Here is a 16,156-nt window from a genome sequence, read left to right as displayed (position 1 = left end):
CTCCTGGGACCTGTCCTCTATAGTGTAGAGCCCACAGCAGCCCAACACAGCTGCTGACTGACCACACTCGCATCCGACATCCGGATTCACCAATAGCAGTAACACGATGCCTTGGTAAGGACAGGTAGGGCAGGCCAGGTTTAGGAGTCTGGGCTTTGGAGTCAAGATCTGCTTTGCAGTTACTAACTGCAGGGCTGGGTCCTGGGATCCTGAGATCACTGAATCTCTCCGATCCCTGGTGATCTCATCTGTCAAACAGGGATGGCACACAGTATGTATTCCATAGATGCTATCCTAATTGTCTCTTTCATATCATTCTATTTTCAGCATCTTCCCATACAGATAGGACATTTTCCCCATTCTGTCCAACAGAGTAAGCTTAACTTCTGGAATACTCAGAGAGCCTTGCATCTTATTCCCAGGTCAACAGGCAATGGACTTATGTCATTGGGAGGCAACTCAGGGCCGACGTTAGCATGCTGCGCTCCCATGAAGGAGCTGGTTAGTGGACCTACACATCACCCCCAAGTGCCTGGGAGTCAGCCCAGCCCAGCTCAGGAACCTCATGGGCTACTGGAGCTAGGGCCACCCAAGTGGCCTCACCTGGCTGTCATGGGAGCCAAGCACCAGGGGCCAATTTAATGACATAGGAAACTGATCACGAAGTACAGAGGTCCCAGCATGCTTCGTCTGACTGCTGATAGTGCTTCTGCTAGAAGAGAGGCCTTAAATCTGTTAGCAGTTAGGAAATGGATTTCAAGTGGCCTCTTTTGGTTCTCAGCGGGAGGTTTTGCTGTGTGTAGACTCCCCTGGGCCAAAAGCACCCTCTCCAGTGGAGACTAGGTAATGGTGGGGGCCGCGGGTGGGGGTGGGAGGTGGCTGGGGAGGGTGTGAACGGGGCTCTCCAATGCCAGTTTTGCAGCCCACTTCCCACCTGGCGGGAGGGGCCTGTTCTCTCCTTGCAGCCTAGCGACCCCTCATGGTGCTCCTGGGTTTGGGCCTTGCTCTTGGATTCAGCTCTGGGAGTGACACACTCCCCATCATAACCTCAGTCGCAGAATTCTGGGGGAACACGGGGCAGAGGGCGCCCCTCGAACCACGGACTTGCCACTTAGCGTATGAAGGCCTCTGAGACCCCAGAGCTTCTTCTAGAGGGCTGGGGCGAGTACAGACGCTCACCTGAGAGGTACTACGGTTCCTCGGCAGGTGGCTCCCTTCCCCTCCTCAGGGGAGTTGTTTGGAGGAAATAAAGGGGACAAGGCTCAAGCTATCTCCCTGTGCCCCCCCATTCTTGGGAAGTGGGGGCAGGATGCAAAGGGCAGAATGAAGAGTCTGTGAATACGGGCTCATTTCCCTTCTCTAAGCTCATCTAAGGATCCGACGGACCTGGGGCAAACCGTGGGGAGCTGTTTCCCAACCGAACAGTCCCCCACATTGTCCCATGCTGGGCACCACTTGCCAGTTTTAGATGGAAAAACCCACTTCCTGCCACTACAGAGCTCATGCTCTGCTCCCCGAGCAGCACCCCCTGAGGGAGAGCCCTAGACACCAGCTGCTGGCTGCACTTAGGACTGACCTTGGAATCCAGTCTGGGTTAACTCCCCCAGGGGCTGTTGTAACCAGAACACCTGGGTTATTTCTGGAGAAATCCCGTGACTTCATCATAGGCCTGGATTCAAGCCAGCAAGCACAGCTACAAAACCCCAAACAATTAAGTATGTCCCCGGTCAAGGGAAATACTAAGATATGGGTTAGGCAGGTATGGCTATAAAAATCCCTCAAACATCCTGTAGGGTAAATGTAGACGCCAGCTGAGCGCACCACCCCGTTGTCCTTAAATGGCTTGTTACCCTGGTTCCAGAGTTAAGTGAAATTGAGCCTCATTATGTAATCATTCTTAACACCTTGCTCACTTTATCTCAGAGCAGAAGCCCTGAGCACCAGCTGGTGTGAAAGATCTAGGGCTGACTAGAAGTTTCCACACTGACACATGAACACCCTGCTCAGTGCTAGGAGTGATGCCCAGCTAGGCCTGGCTGGACACATCTAACTTCTGTGGGGTGCTGATCTGCCAAGACACCGTGATGCCTTGTTTGTTCTGATGGCTGGAGTGGCCAGGCTGGGCTCATAACGTGGGTAAGAACATATGACCGGGAAAGTCTAGGTGATGTGTTAGCACAGGGATTGGCCAGTGATTCACCCTCTCTGTGCTCAGAAAACCCTGGCTGTTTTAGTTGGTGGTGGTGTCCTCAGGAGGGGTTTCACATTCCCAGTGTCCAGGAGTCCCGGCAACACGGGGGTCCGTGAGAAGCAATGAAAACCTCCCGAGCTTGCTCAGGTTCTGTCTTAGCCGGGCCCACGCTTGGTGAGCCTCTCCGGTGGGGAGATGGGACCCAGCCCCCGTTGGAGGAAGGAGCGCCTTCCGGTGGACAAGTGATATGTGTGCATGTCACTGGAAGGACAGTGGTGTGTTTTAGACAGCTTCTGCTACTCGGGGATCCCAGAGCAGCGCCACTGGCCTTTGCCATGGGAGGGCAGGGCATGTTCTACGGGGTCTGCGGGAGCCTCGGTGGCCCAGCGTGACTAGCCCGAGCGACTCACCCCCTGGCACCACCACCACCTCATCAGAGGAGGCTTCCCGGTGAAGCCAGACAAACTGGTCGGCCGACTTCGCCCTTTCTCCACTGCTCCCCTTTACTTGCGAGAGAGTAAACTTACGGAAGTAAGTAAACTTACTTACGAGGCTATCTTGGGCTCGGACACATCTTTAAGAGAGAATACAGGAGCAGGGAGGGTTGCCGTGAGCAGCATTTTGGGAGCGCTTCGAGGGGACGACATGCATGGAGCCATTTACTAACCATTCACCTGCAGGACGTGGGTCTGGAAGAGCTCCTCATGGCCGGAGGCGTGGCACGTGTAGTTGCCCACGTGGACGGTGGTCACCTTAGTGATGTAGAGGGAGTTGTCCTCTCCGAAGTCCTGCACAGGGCGAGGAAGACAATGAGGTTGGCCTCTCTGATGAGGAGGCTGGGAAGGAGAGCCCGGTCTCCCGCTTTTCCCGGAAAACAGAAACACTACAGCTGAGCCCCTTTGCTTGGCCAGAGCTGCCCGCGGGGCCGGGCCGGCCTAGGCCGCAGGAACTGCATCTCTCTTCCATGTTGTTGGAACCTGAACCTTGTACATCCACTTAAGGCCTGAATCGCCCTCCCTGGGAGGACGGGCTGGAACACCTTCCCGCTCATTCCTCTCGCTTTCTAAGAACTGGGCTCACCTGCCCCTCTTACTAATCCTCATCCTGCTTGGGGCTTTTGTCCACCTGCTGAGCAGCTCTGCAGGGTGGCCTTGTTTAGGGCTGGCAAGTTTTTCTTATAAAACTCAACACCCAAAAAACAAATAATCCAATTAAAAGTGGGCAGAAGACATGAACAGACATTTCTCCAAAGAAGATACACAGATGGCTAACAGACACATGAAAAGAAGCTCATCATCACTTATCAGGGAAATGCAAATCAAAGCCACAATGAGCTATCACCTCACACCTGTCAGAATGGCTAAAAGCAACAACTCAAGAAACAACAGGTGTTGGTGAGGATGTGGAGAAAAAGGACCCCTCTTGCACTATTGGTGGGAATGCAAACTGATGCAGCCACTGTGGAAAACAGTATGGAGCTTCCTCAAAAAGTTAAAACTAGAGCTACCCTATGATCCAGCAATCGCACCACTAGGTTTTTACCCAAAGAATACAAAAATACTAATCGAAAGGGGTACATGCACCCCAATGTTTATAGCAGCATTATCTATAATAGCCAAACTATGGAAACAGCCCAAGTGTCCATCAATAGATACATGGATAAAGAAGATGTGGTGTATATATATATATATACATATATATAATATTGGATATTGTGTATGTATATTCCAATATATATATAGGAATATCCAGCCATCGGAAAGAATGAAATTTGCCATTTGCTTGCAACACTATGGACAGAGCTAGAGAGTATAATGATAAGTGAAATAAGTCCGAGCAAGACCAATAGCATATTATTATCATTCATGTGTGGAATTTAAGAAACACAACAAATTAACAGGGAAAAAAAAAGAGAAAGGCAAACCAAGAAACAGACTCTTAACTCTATAGAGCAAACTGATGGTTACGGGGGGGGGGGGGCCAGGGGTGAGTGAAACAGGTGATGGGGATCAAGTAATCACACTGCTGGGTATTTACCCAAAGAACACAACAACACTAATTCAAAGGGATACACGCACCCCTGTTTATTGCAGCATTATTTACTATAGCCAAGATATGGAAGCGGCCCAAGTATCCATTGATTGATGAATGGATAAAGATGTGGTACATATACCAGGGAATATTACTCAGCCATCAAAAAGAATGAAATCTTCCCATTTGCAACAACATGGATGGAGGTAGAGAGTATTATGCTAAGTGAAATAAGTTGGTCAGAGAAAGAAATACTATATGATTTCACTCATAGGTGGAATTTAAGAAACAAAATGAAAAAGCAAAGAAAAAAAATAAGAGAGAGGCAAACCAAGAACTCAACTCTAGAGAACTGATGGCTACCAGACGGGAGGGTGGTGGGGGGGATGGGTGAAATAGGCCACGGGGATTAAGGAGTGTACTTGATGAGCACCGGGTGGTGTGAGAAGGTGTTGACTTACTATATTGTACACCTGAAACTAATATAACACTGTATGTTAACTAACTGGAATTAAAAACAAAGTTTTTCTTAAAGGGACAGATAGCAAATATTTTTGGCTTTGTGGGCCATAGGGTTTCTGTGAACTATTTAATTCTGCCTTGTAGCACCAAGATAATGTAACAATACATAAATTAATGAGCATCACTAAGTTCCAAAGAAATTTTATTTATTTATTTTTAAGATTTGTTAATTAGAGAGAATGAGCGACTGAATGGGGTCGGGAGGAGGGCAGAGGGAGAGGGAGAGAGAAACCCAAGCGGACTCCGTGCTGAGCGCAGAGCTGGAGGCGGGGCTCGATCTCACGACTCTGAGATCATGACCTGAGCCAAAATCAGGAGTCAGACGCTTAACCGACTGAGCCACCCAGGCGCCCCCAGTGAAATTTTATTTAAAAAAAAAATAGGTGGTGGGACAGGTTTGGCCTGCAGGGATAGATGGCCTACCACTGGTTCAGATCCACTTTGTCCCAAAATAATTCTAGGTGCCTTGCTGAGACCTGGCTAACCCAAGAAGGGAAACAGAACTCTGAGGAAAATGAAGGCAAACAAAAAGCAAGAGAAGGGACATAAAAGGGAGCCAGGAGGGGCGGATGCCAGGGGTTCTGTAAGAACAGCCTCGACAACCTTGCTCCTATTATTATTATTATTATTATTATTTTTAAAAAAGATGTTATTTATTTGAGAGAGAGAGCAGAGTGAGCACAAGAGAGAGCACACACAAGTCGGGGGAGGGGCAGAGGCAGAAGGAGAAGCAGACTCCCCGCTAAGCAGGGGGCTCGATCCCAGGACCCTGGCATCATGACCTGAGCCGAAGGCAGACGCTTAACCCGACTGAGCCACCCAGGCACCCCAGTTTTCCTGTTATTCTTAACAGGACATGCAAAACTCCTCTTGGCCCCCTGGAGCCAACACCAAACCATCCCTCTTGCCGTTCCCTGTGCCCCTTTCCCCAGAAGCACTCTGGTGGCAGGTGGGAAGGAAGGCCACCAGTCACTGTGTCACAAGGGTTATCCAAGGCAGCCACAGAGCAGCTCCCTGACATGCTGACCCTCTGCCTCGCTCACACTCCAGAGGGCCTCACTGCCACCATCTTGAGTCCCGTAAGGACGATTTTTGGCTAATTAGCTCGGTGAGGGAGTGCGGGCTCAGAGAGAAGCTTGGGGGAGGGCCCAGGGGGGAAGGTGGATCGTGGATGCATGCAGCCCGCTTTCATGATCAGGAAAAAAATACACACCAGCACTCCCAATGGAGTAAAATATTGCAGAGGGCGGCTAGGGCCCAGTGAGTTTTCTCTGAAGCATTGCTCTGCTTAGAAAAGCCCCATTCCTATCACTCTGTGGAAGCTTCGATAATAAAAATAAAACACCAGATAGCTGATTGGTCCTGTGTCATAACAGAGTCATAAAGGTTCATACCTGAGTTGCTTATGAAAAGTTAATGGTTAGTCAATTCTGGGCTGACATATTTCTGGTCTAAGCCGTTTGTGTGTCAAAACCTAAGTCTGGAGGAAAATATATTTTGCTTGGAGGCTCCATGGCGAGGTGGCAGCTTGAAAATAGGGCAGGGCAGCTGGGTGCAGCTCCCACCGCGGGGACCCCTCAATGCCTCACCTGCTTGGTTCCAGGGGGGACTCCATCCCAAAGGGCAATCCCAGAGCTGCTCGCAGGGGGTCTGGCGCTGGGGGCCCCCTGGCACTTTCCCTCGTCTGCCTCCCTGAGCCTTCATGCCCACAGCCCATCCTCCTGGATGGACGGCCTCGACCGGGCTCGGGTTCTGGAGCCCCCTCCTGTTGCTGCCCCCTTGGTGATGTGGTCACGGGGACCACACATCCCTCAGGCCATGTGTGATCCTCAGGAAAAAAACCCAAGCCAGAAAACGGAACAAAGCCCAGTCCTCACAGGGTGAGGAAGCAGAGCTCTCCTTCACCATGTATTCAGAGTCTGACCTTCTCTTAGTCCCTCCCCTGTGACCAGTGGGCCAAAACACCATCTTCTCATCTGGGGGACAGCGGGGACCTCCACCTTTGCCCCTCTGCTCTTCCTCTACGCCGCAGTCGGACCCTACCCCCTCGCCCTGAGTCACAGCCCTAGAGGGTCTGCAGGGATGACCTGCCATCCCCACCTCCTCCACTCTCCCTTGCTCATTCCACTCCAGTGCTGCAGCCCCTGGCTGTTGCCTACATGCCAGGCATCCTGCCCCCTCCTCCAGGCTGTCAGTCTGGCTTGCATCCCCTCTTTCAAGTCTGCTCAAATGTTATCTGCCCACCCTGTCTATAACCCCCACCCCATCTGTCACTTACTACCACTTAGCATACCGTTTGTATCTGTCTCCCCCGACTAGGACGTGAGCTCCCCTGCATCCCCAGGGCCTGGCACAGGGCCTAGCACCTAGTGGGCCCTCAGCAGATACTCAGTGAATGGATCGCACGAGATGCCGAGCTAGGCTTTCCCCAGGGACTGTGTTCTGGTTCTTTGGATTTGACAACAGAGGCACCCACCTCCTGCTTCCCACCCACCTGAACGTTGCCAGTGATGGGGCATCAAAATGAGGTGACTGGCAGGAAGGCAGAGAACTGCTCGCAAGCATGGTGCCCCCGCTTCCCCACCCCGTCTCCTTCTCCACGCTGCATTCCTCAGGCCAGGGCATGCGGGCATTGGCCAAAGAGAAGGCTCCAGGCAGGGCAGCAGGCAGAGATGGAAAAGCCCATGCGTGCCATCTCAGACTCGTGGTGACTTTTGGTGAGCCACTACCAAAGTCATTTAACCTCTGTCTGTTTTTCCTCATTGCTGCCGGTAGCCGAGGCATAACTTCTGGGTGATCGCTCAGGGGCTGAGGGGTGTGCCTCAGCTCTTCAAGGTTACAAGGGGATGCTGGATACATGGCGGTTCTCCTCTGAGCACCCAACTCATTACCAGCCTGTGACTTAGGCTATGGGGAGAAGCTGACTGTGGAATAAATAAAATAATGCCTCTGGGCTAAAACAATAGGCATCATATAATTATAGAACAAAGTGCGTATTGTTTTCTGGAACATGAATACTGGCAACTGAAATCAAATTTCCCTCATTGGAATTGAGGAAATTACTTTAAAAATTGGTTTATAAGAAGCTACATAAAACTGGGCGCCTGGGTGGCTCAGTCGTTAAGCGTCTGCCTTCGGCTCAGGTCATGATCCCAGGGTCCTGGGATCGAGTCCCGCATCGGGCTCCCTGCTCAGCGGGAAACCTGCTTCTCTGTCTCCCACTCCCCCTGCTTGTGTTCCTGCTCTCGCTCTCTCTCTGTCAAATAAATAAATAAAATCTTTAAAAAAAAAAAAAAAGAAGCTACATAAAACTAAACCTGTAATCCTTCCTCTCCTGAATGTTCTTTGAGATGTGTCTGAATACTGCTATCAATGTTTGATTGCATCTCTGTAATTGTCTTTTTATGGATGGGTTTTTGTTTTTTTTTGGTTCTGATGCATAAAAATGTATTAGCAAAATCAAGATTCCTTCCAGAAATAAAACAGATGCCAGATTAGACCATTCTTTGTACTGATACACATCTGTCTTTGGGAAAGAGACAATTTTACTAAAAGGTATAGTTTTTGTCTTTTAAAAAGCTATTTTGTAAGTATCTGCCCTTAATAAAGAAAGTAATTAAATGAGACTTAAGTATTAAACAATACTTAAGCAGAGGCGAGATGGGGCATGTTGTCATAGTGATACATGTGACTCGGGTCTGAGTAATATGAAAATGAGCCATCAACGCGGAATATTTAGTGACTAAATGTTAAACACAAGGACTCCAGGGTGATTTCAGAGTTTAGGTTAATGATACTGTCAAAGCTACAAGTTAAGATTCAGTTTAGACTCATTTATTCCAAGCTTTTCTGACTCTGCCCTTCTCAGAAGCCGTGTTCTCAGGAGCCCTCTGCCCTGGCTCTCTTTGGGGAGGATGGAGTCAAGGAGAGGGTTTTTCTCCATGCCAGTTTAATTCTGGCCCCTAGAATTCACTATCCCTAGCATTCCTGCTGCACAAACATTTTAACAGGATGGACCCAAACACTGAACAATATGCAGCCCTTGGTGATGGCTGGCCTCAGAGAAGTCTGCACTCACATGTCCCACATCCAGACCAAGCAAGGACCAGATGCACCCCGGGTGGGCACACACAAACATCCACGGGAAGACACACAGTACACGTGAGCGTGAATGTGAACACTCACGGTGCCCCCAGCCCCCACCTCATGGCTCTCCAGCTGACTACCCTGACCCACACTGGGGTTCCCGTGCTGGTCACTTCCTTTAAGACCCTTAAAGACATACTTGCCACTCTGCATGTACCTGCTCAGAGTCCTCTTGAGAAGTCCCTGCAGCCTGAAGTCATCCCTAAGAAGCTGCTGAGTGTCTAGGGTGGGGTGGGGCTGCTACGGATGGTCACATGCATTATGAGCCCCCCAAAGTTGGTCAGTTCTCTTGCTCAGTCCCAGGCCCGGGCCAGGGAGCCACAGGCATGAGAGAAGTCACTGTGGGGAGGGCTCCTGGCTTCCCCAGGACTGCAGGGACTATCACTGGCTGACGTGGGTTTATATGATCAGTCTCCCCCATGCCTGTGAAGGCCAAAGAGGAAGCACCTCATCCCTCTGCTGACCACCATATTGTCCCCGATGCGTGGCTCAGTTGGTGTCTGCTGGACAAATGGAGGTATGTTAGCTGAGTGTGCTGGCTCTCGGGGAGCCCTGAAGGGAAGGGTAGTGAAGAAGTAACGTCATCCAGAGAGGTCTGGGCTTTGTTTTCCTGGGGGCTTTGGCCACTAGACTATGAAACATACGATTTATGATGGGGGCTCTGAGCCATGCTGTGCCAGTTGGGTCCCCCCAGGGGCTGGGGGCTAGGCGTCATCCACGTGAGCAGGGCATGATCAAGCTCCACCAGCAGCTCAGCACACCAGGCTGGGGTGAGCTTCGCTGTCAGGCAATGCGCTGTGCACGTGCTTACACGTCAGTGCGGGGAACAGCAGATGTGCATGACTGCACCAGGAGAGGACAATGGAGGCTCTGCATTTGGAATCCCCTGGATTCTGCCCCATGGAGCTTCTTCTTCCCTTGGCTGATCTTTTCTTTTCTTTTTTCTTTCTTTCTTTTTTTTTTTGCTTATAAACCACAGAAATTTCTCCCAGTTCTGGAGGCTACAAGTCCAAGACCAAGGTGTTGGCAGGTTCGGTGTCTGGTGAGAGCCTGCTTCTTGGTTCTTGGAAGGCTGTCTGTCTTTTTGCTATAGCCCCACATGGTGGAAGAGGCCAGGACTCTCCCTTTTTATAAGGGCACTAATCCCACTCAGGAGTTCTACCTTCACGACCTAATCACCTCCCCAACGTCCCACCACCCGATACCCTTCCAATGGGGACCAGGTGTAAACATACGAATTTTGCTGGGATACAAACATTCAGTCTATGGTACAGATGGTTGCTTCCACACAAGCAATAATGTACAGAGAATAAAGGAGTTCACATTTTGGGTAAAACACAGAAACACGTATCAGACTTACACCAACCTAACTCTAAAAATAGATTAAATGTAGGATGCAACATTTTTAAGCCCAGTCTCTGATCTTTGAGGAGAGGAATACATGAGATGAGGTCCACACTTACTCCAGCTCTCTGTTAGAGGGCATCTTCCAGACCACGGCACAGAGAACCAGCACCCAGAGAACCACAGCAATGAGAAAAGAGGTCAGGATACAGGGCCCTGGAGGTAGCTGGAATTTGAAAGCTAGTATAGCAGAGAGGACGGGGCTTTGAAGGCTTTGAAGAGCACCAGGAATTTCACAGGGTCACCGTTGAGTCACTGGCCGGACACTAACGTACAGATGCTCAGGCTGAGATTCAAGGCCTCACAGAGCACATATCCTGGAGTCTGTGAGCTGAGTGGAGGTTCCAGAGATTGCATACTGTTGAGAGCTGTTGGGGTTCTGACCGTCCAGAATGGAGAGACCTTGGCGAACATCCTGGGTATTCCCTTGGCTGATTTTAACCTACACTTATCCCCTGTAATAAACCATCAATGTCAGTCTAAGAGCTCTCAGTGAGTTGAGTCCTTCTGGCAAATTATTCAACCTGAAGGTACTTTTGTGTACTCCCCAAACTTGATCTTGATGCCAGAATGAGGGAGGTCTTGGGTGGACTGCCATCTCTAACTTTGTAGTTGGCTCCACAATTCAATCAGGGGGATTCTGACCCAGTTGTGTGGATGCTGCGCATGTCGCCTGAGGGCAAAATTGAATGTCCAAGTGCACACAGGTGGCTAGGCACTTCTCCAGAAAGCTCATGTCAGAGTCACGGCTCTGAGCACTCAGTGTCCACCCTCAGAGGCCAGAGGACAGGCACCTCTTGACTCTAAGACTCCACGGTATCATGTGGATGAGTGGCAGCTCATGAGGCCCTCTCGTGAGTTGTAGGCCTTGGATCCTTAGCTGATCAGCCTGGCGTGCCCCCCTGGGGCAGGGTGGAGCTCAGTTGTTAAGCATCTGCCTTCGGCTCAGGTCATGATCCCAGGGTCCTGGGATCGAGCCCCACATCGGGCTCCCTGCTCAGCGGGAAGCCTGCTTCTCCCTCTCCCTCTGCCCCCCGACCCCCCTGCTTGTACTCTCTCCCTCTCTCAAATAAATAAATAAATCTTTAAAAAAAATTTCCTTCCATGGCTCATTTTAGGGACCGAGAAGGCCTGCAATCAGGAATTTTCTCCTGATACAGTGTTTTAAATCCTTATACAGACATACCTCATTTCATTACCCTTCTCAGATTTTTTTTTTTTTTTTTTTTTACCTATTGAAGGTTTGTGGCAGCTCTGTGTAGAACAAGTCAGTTGGCACCATTTTCCCAACAGCATTTGCTCATTTCATGTCTCTGTGTCACATCTGGTAATTCTTGCAATATTTCAAACTTTTCCATTATTATATTTGTTATGGTGATCTGTGATCAGTGATTGCTGCTCATCAAAAGCTCAGAGGATGGTTTGCGTTTTTCCAGCAAGAAAGTATTTTTTAATTATGTACTTTTTTTAGACATATATTAGCACATACTTAAGAGACTCCAGTATAGCATAAACATAGCTTTTATATGTACCAGAGACAAAAATCTTCATTTGACTCCCTTGATTGCAGTATTTGCTTTATTGGATATTCACATTATTGCAGTGGTTGGAACCGAACCCGCAGTATCTTTGAGGTGTGCCTGGATACTGCTGGATGGAGTATAAACCAGTATAGCTTTTTTGGAGGGAGATTTGGTGATATCCACCACACTGAAATCGTGCTCACCCTCGGATGTAGTCCATTCTTCTTCCGAGAACTTATCTTACAGACCTACTTACACAAGTGTGCTAAGAGGCGTGTTTGAGGCTGGTTATTGCACTATTACCTGCAGTTAATAAAGCCTGCCAACAGGCTGAATGCGAGCTCCCTTGAGCGGGGCTGGGGAGGAGAGCTGAGACAGGGCAGGTGCTTGGGGCTCTGCATCCAGGGTCTAGAAGCTAGATCAGAACCTCCCTGAGGGACCCTGGACCTTTGACATGGGGCCGGAAGTGGTCACTGAGCACAAGTGAAGCTTTGAAGTTAGTACTACAAGGGAAGAGAGGTGACCCCGAAGAGACCACTGAGAAAGCAAAGGCCCAGTAGAGGCCCCTGGCAGGGCGGAGCCCTCAGTGAGTTCTACAGGCTGCTGGGTCCTGGGTCCGGGCCAGTCTCTTGTGGACGGAGTTCTGGCCAATCCTCCTAGTGGCTTGAGCTCATCTAAAGCTCAAAAGGGCCGGACGTCCATCTGCAGCCAGGGTTTCCGACACAAGCCAGAAAGAACTGGCCAAAGCCTTTGAGTGCTTCAAGTATAGTGTTTTCCAAGATTTTAAAACAAAATGTACCCGAGCATTTAATGAGATTATTTTAATGCAGAACCTACAACCACTGTCTCTCGTGTTGCAAACAGCTCTCCATGCTAATCAAACTCCTCTCATCTTTTTACAATGGATTCATGACTGGTTCATATAAAGACAATAAAAATTAAATGAGTCATGAGCTCCTAAATCATTCTCTTCTGGTCTTTCTAATAACTCCCTTCCAAAGTGGAGCCGGCTGAGAGCATATGCTTCATTAGAGTTATTTGTTCCTGGTTTTACACCGTTTAGGCATGGGAAAAAAGTGCACCTTTTAACACATCCTTCAAACCCTGCCACAAATTCTTTCTTCTAATGGGTTTTGTTTTTCTGCTTTTATCACTGTACTCCGCCTACCAACATCTGAAAGCCCCAAAGAGTGAGATTTGGCGAAGGAAAAAACCCAAAAGAAAAGAGTGACTCTTTCAAGTCATTTCAGAGATACTGGGTTTGTTATAGGACCCCCCCACCCCCTTTTGAAAAAGATGAATACAATAGAAAAATGTTTCCTCTCCCTGAGACTCTCCTGGCCAAGCAGTTCCATGGGCTGTGCTCAGAGCCTTCCCTCCCCTGCCCCTGCTGGGGTAGAGGCCAGTGGGCTCATGAAACCCTGCAGCCCCGTCCCCGTGGGGCCACATCAAGCGTGGGCACATCCCGCAGGGGCCGGGGCACCATAGTGGGGAGGCAGGGCCAGCCGGCCCCGCAGGGAAGCCTTGGAAAGGCTGGCTGCTGGGTATTGTGTCCCAGAGCAAGGCCGCCTGCAGCCCTGGCAAGTTCTGAGCCTCTGAGTTACTCTACCCCATTTGCTTCATGGAGCTGTGACAAGAGGCAGATGACATGCTGCTCGTGAAGGGACCGGCATGATGCCTGGCCCCCAGACACGGGTTAGAACTCCCGCGTCAACCCTAGCAAGGATCTGGCAGCTCAGCTCTGTTCTGTGACTCCAGGGATGTCCCCTCCCTGCTTCTGCTCCCCTCACGGGCAGGTCCCTGGTCCCTGGCGTAATAAGGGACAGGGAGGAAGACAGTCATGAGGGGAGGGCAGGTGATAACTGTGGAGGAAGGACGTGCGGACTAGCTTTGGGGATGCCACTTCACTTCACCCTGAGAGGTCGCTGCGCGGTCTGGGCAGAAGGCTGAGGCCCGGAAGGGGTTTGCACATTCAGTTCCTGCAGAAAGTAAGTCAGCCTTCCCTTTCAACCCCCAGAATACTTAGTATGGCGGTCAGGGTACAGGGAGGGGTGCGTGGATCTGCCTCTGAGATGGGCCCCCAAAGCCTGCCTGTGAGCCCTCAGGAGACAGGGCCGGCAGGGGCTGCTCGCTGGGGAAAGGCCGAGGCTCTGTGGCCCAGGTGAAAAAACCAGCGGCCCGGTGGGGTCAGGGGTGTTCCTCGCTTCTCTGGGGGATTCCCGTGTCCCAGAGGTCCCTGTCCTATCACAGGACTGTATGACCTCACGGCCTGGAGAGTCTTCAAAGGGTAACCTCGTTGGTCCCCTGTCTGCAGTGGGCCTTGGGAGGGGGCCGTGGGAGGAGGCCTAATCCAAGGCCCCCTTGCCTAGAGGTGCGGCAGGAATTCCTGGTGCTGTTGCCCATCTCTGGGGACTCTGTGCTCTTGTTCCCAGCCCTGTCCTCTCCTGGGGGGCGGGGGGGGGGGCGGGTTTCCCAGCTGCAGCTGAGGCCCCGTCCCTCAGGCCCTGGGCTGCAGTGAGGCTCAGGCCTCCTGCAAAGGGGTGGCTCAGGCATCCTCAAGGGGCCCACCAGGTCCACGCTAAACCCCCTGGCAGCCCCTGCTCAGACAGCCTGGGCGGCTGCTCCAGTATGATCTCCGGCCATTAGGGAAGTTACCGAGGAGGCAGACCCCTCCCCCACCCCGCAGGCTCCTTTCGCTTCTGGGTCTGATGTATCTGGGGTTCTCCTTGGTTGCAGATGCAGTCTTAGGCTAGAAGGGGCTCCGGACTCTTGCAGGACAAACTTCTGACCGTGTCACTCCCCAGTTAAAAATCTATGGTTCCCACTGCCCACAGGGAGTGGCCAAGATCCTTCAGGTTAACATTCAAAACCTGTCAGGTTCTGGCCCCACCCTGTCACTCTAGACCTCTTTCTTGCTTATCCCTGTCCCCTGAAGCCAGAACTTCTCCTTCCTCTGGCCCCCCAAACCAGCTTCCTCCTTCTAAATAGAGAACATGCTATACTGTGTTGTAATTCTGTGCTTGGGGATACGTGGTCCCCCTCGGGGCTGGGGAGAGTGTCTTTGCTCTACCCTCTGGCTCAGGGCCTGCGAGTCCCCGGCACTTAGTGGATCCAGGGGCTGATTCCCCGTGTACACCATCTGGACAGCCATGCACACATCGGGTGACTCCGGAGCCCTCCTAACAGTGACACCGCTCAGTGGGGAATCCGAGAGGCTCCTCCTCCCTTGGCTCCGGGCTACATTTACTTTCTGATCAAATATAATCCTGATGCTCGAGGCATCCTTGATGTTTGCAAGTCAGAAAAGTTTAATTACATGTGTCATTAGGATGGCATTCTGTAATAGCTCTGTGACTGAATTCATTAACAGAATTCTTAACAGATAAGACAAGACAAATTAATATTTTGTTGCCCATGAAAGCTTCTCATTAAGAGAGTAGTGAAAAAGTGATTAATATTTTGTTGCCAATCAAGATGTCTTGTACAAATGACAAAGAAAGGAGGCCCACACCTCGCGGCGCTCTCTCATCTGCCTGCCTTGGGGCTTTGTAGGTGCGGTGTTCCTGTACCAGGCGCCAAGGACAGTGGCCGGCGGCGTTCCGTCTGGGGCCGCGGTGGGCGGGGGCGGGTGTGGGCACGCCGCACGCCGAGGGGGGCTCTAGGACTCAGCAATCCCCGATCTTCGTTCCATCGGGGCCGCCCCCCACTCCCCACCATGCCCCCCCAATCCCCAGGCCCTCCTCGTCTCTTGCCTGATTTCCTCCTGGGCCTGCTGTCATCCCTGTCCCCAGAGTGGGGCTGCCACTTAGGAACACCTGCTGTGTGCTAGGCACGGGGCTAGGCGCTTCACACACACGGTCAGCCTGGAAATGCCCGCGTAAGGAGGACAGCATCATCCCCAGTCCCCCACAGGCTCACAGAAGTTCAGCGGCTTCCCCAGGGCTGCTCTGGACTTGCTGGAGGTGGCTGGTCAGTGCGTCCCAGGATGATGTGGACACCCCAGGGTCGTACCTCCCTGCCTGGGGAGTCTCCCGGGGCTGCTTGTTGGGGACTCGGGCTGCAAGGTGCCGAGAATGTAGTTTAGCAGCAGTGGCAGTAATAACAATGAGGATAGTAAGATAAGTAATAGCAGCAATGAGGAGGACAGTGATCGTAGTTAGCACGGGACAGTGTGCTAAGAGCATCCCATGTGTCTTCTCATTCAGCCCTCACTCTGACCCTATGAGGCAGGAGCTATTATTTATCCCCGATTCACAGAGGAGGACCCCGAAGCTTCGAGAAGTCAAGCGCCCTTTCCACGCTCACTCAACTAGGAAGTGCCAGAGCCGAGGCTTCAGCC

General features: G+C 51.2%; 1 protein-coding gene across 3 annotated transcripts in view; it reads right to left on the bottom strand.

Moving 5' to 3' along the window:
* Positions 1 to 16,156, bottom strand: part of FSTL4 (follistatin like 4) — a 400,176-nt gene that overhangs the window by 40,334 nt on the left and 343,686 nt on the right. For all 3 annotated transcript variants that reach the window (XM_081827062.1, XM_081827061.1, XM_081827063.1), the window contains exon 8: positions 2,859 to 2,979. In XM_081827062.1, coding sequence (XP_081683188.1) covers positions 2,859 to 2,979 — 121 coding nt within the window. The remainder of the gene's footprint in view (positions 1 to 2,858; positions 2,980 to 16,156) is intronic.

Source organism: Leptonychotes weddellii, chromosome 7 (genome assembly GCF_054177405.1).
Source record: "Leptonychotes weddellii isolate Sample4059 chromosome 7, ASM5417740v2, whole genome shotgun sequence".
NCBI classification, from domain to species: Eukaryota; Metazoa; Chordata; class Mammalia; order Carnivora; family Phocidae; genus Leptonychotes; species Leptonychotes weddellii.
This window is presented reverse-complemented; position numbering and strand designations above follow the sequence as displayed.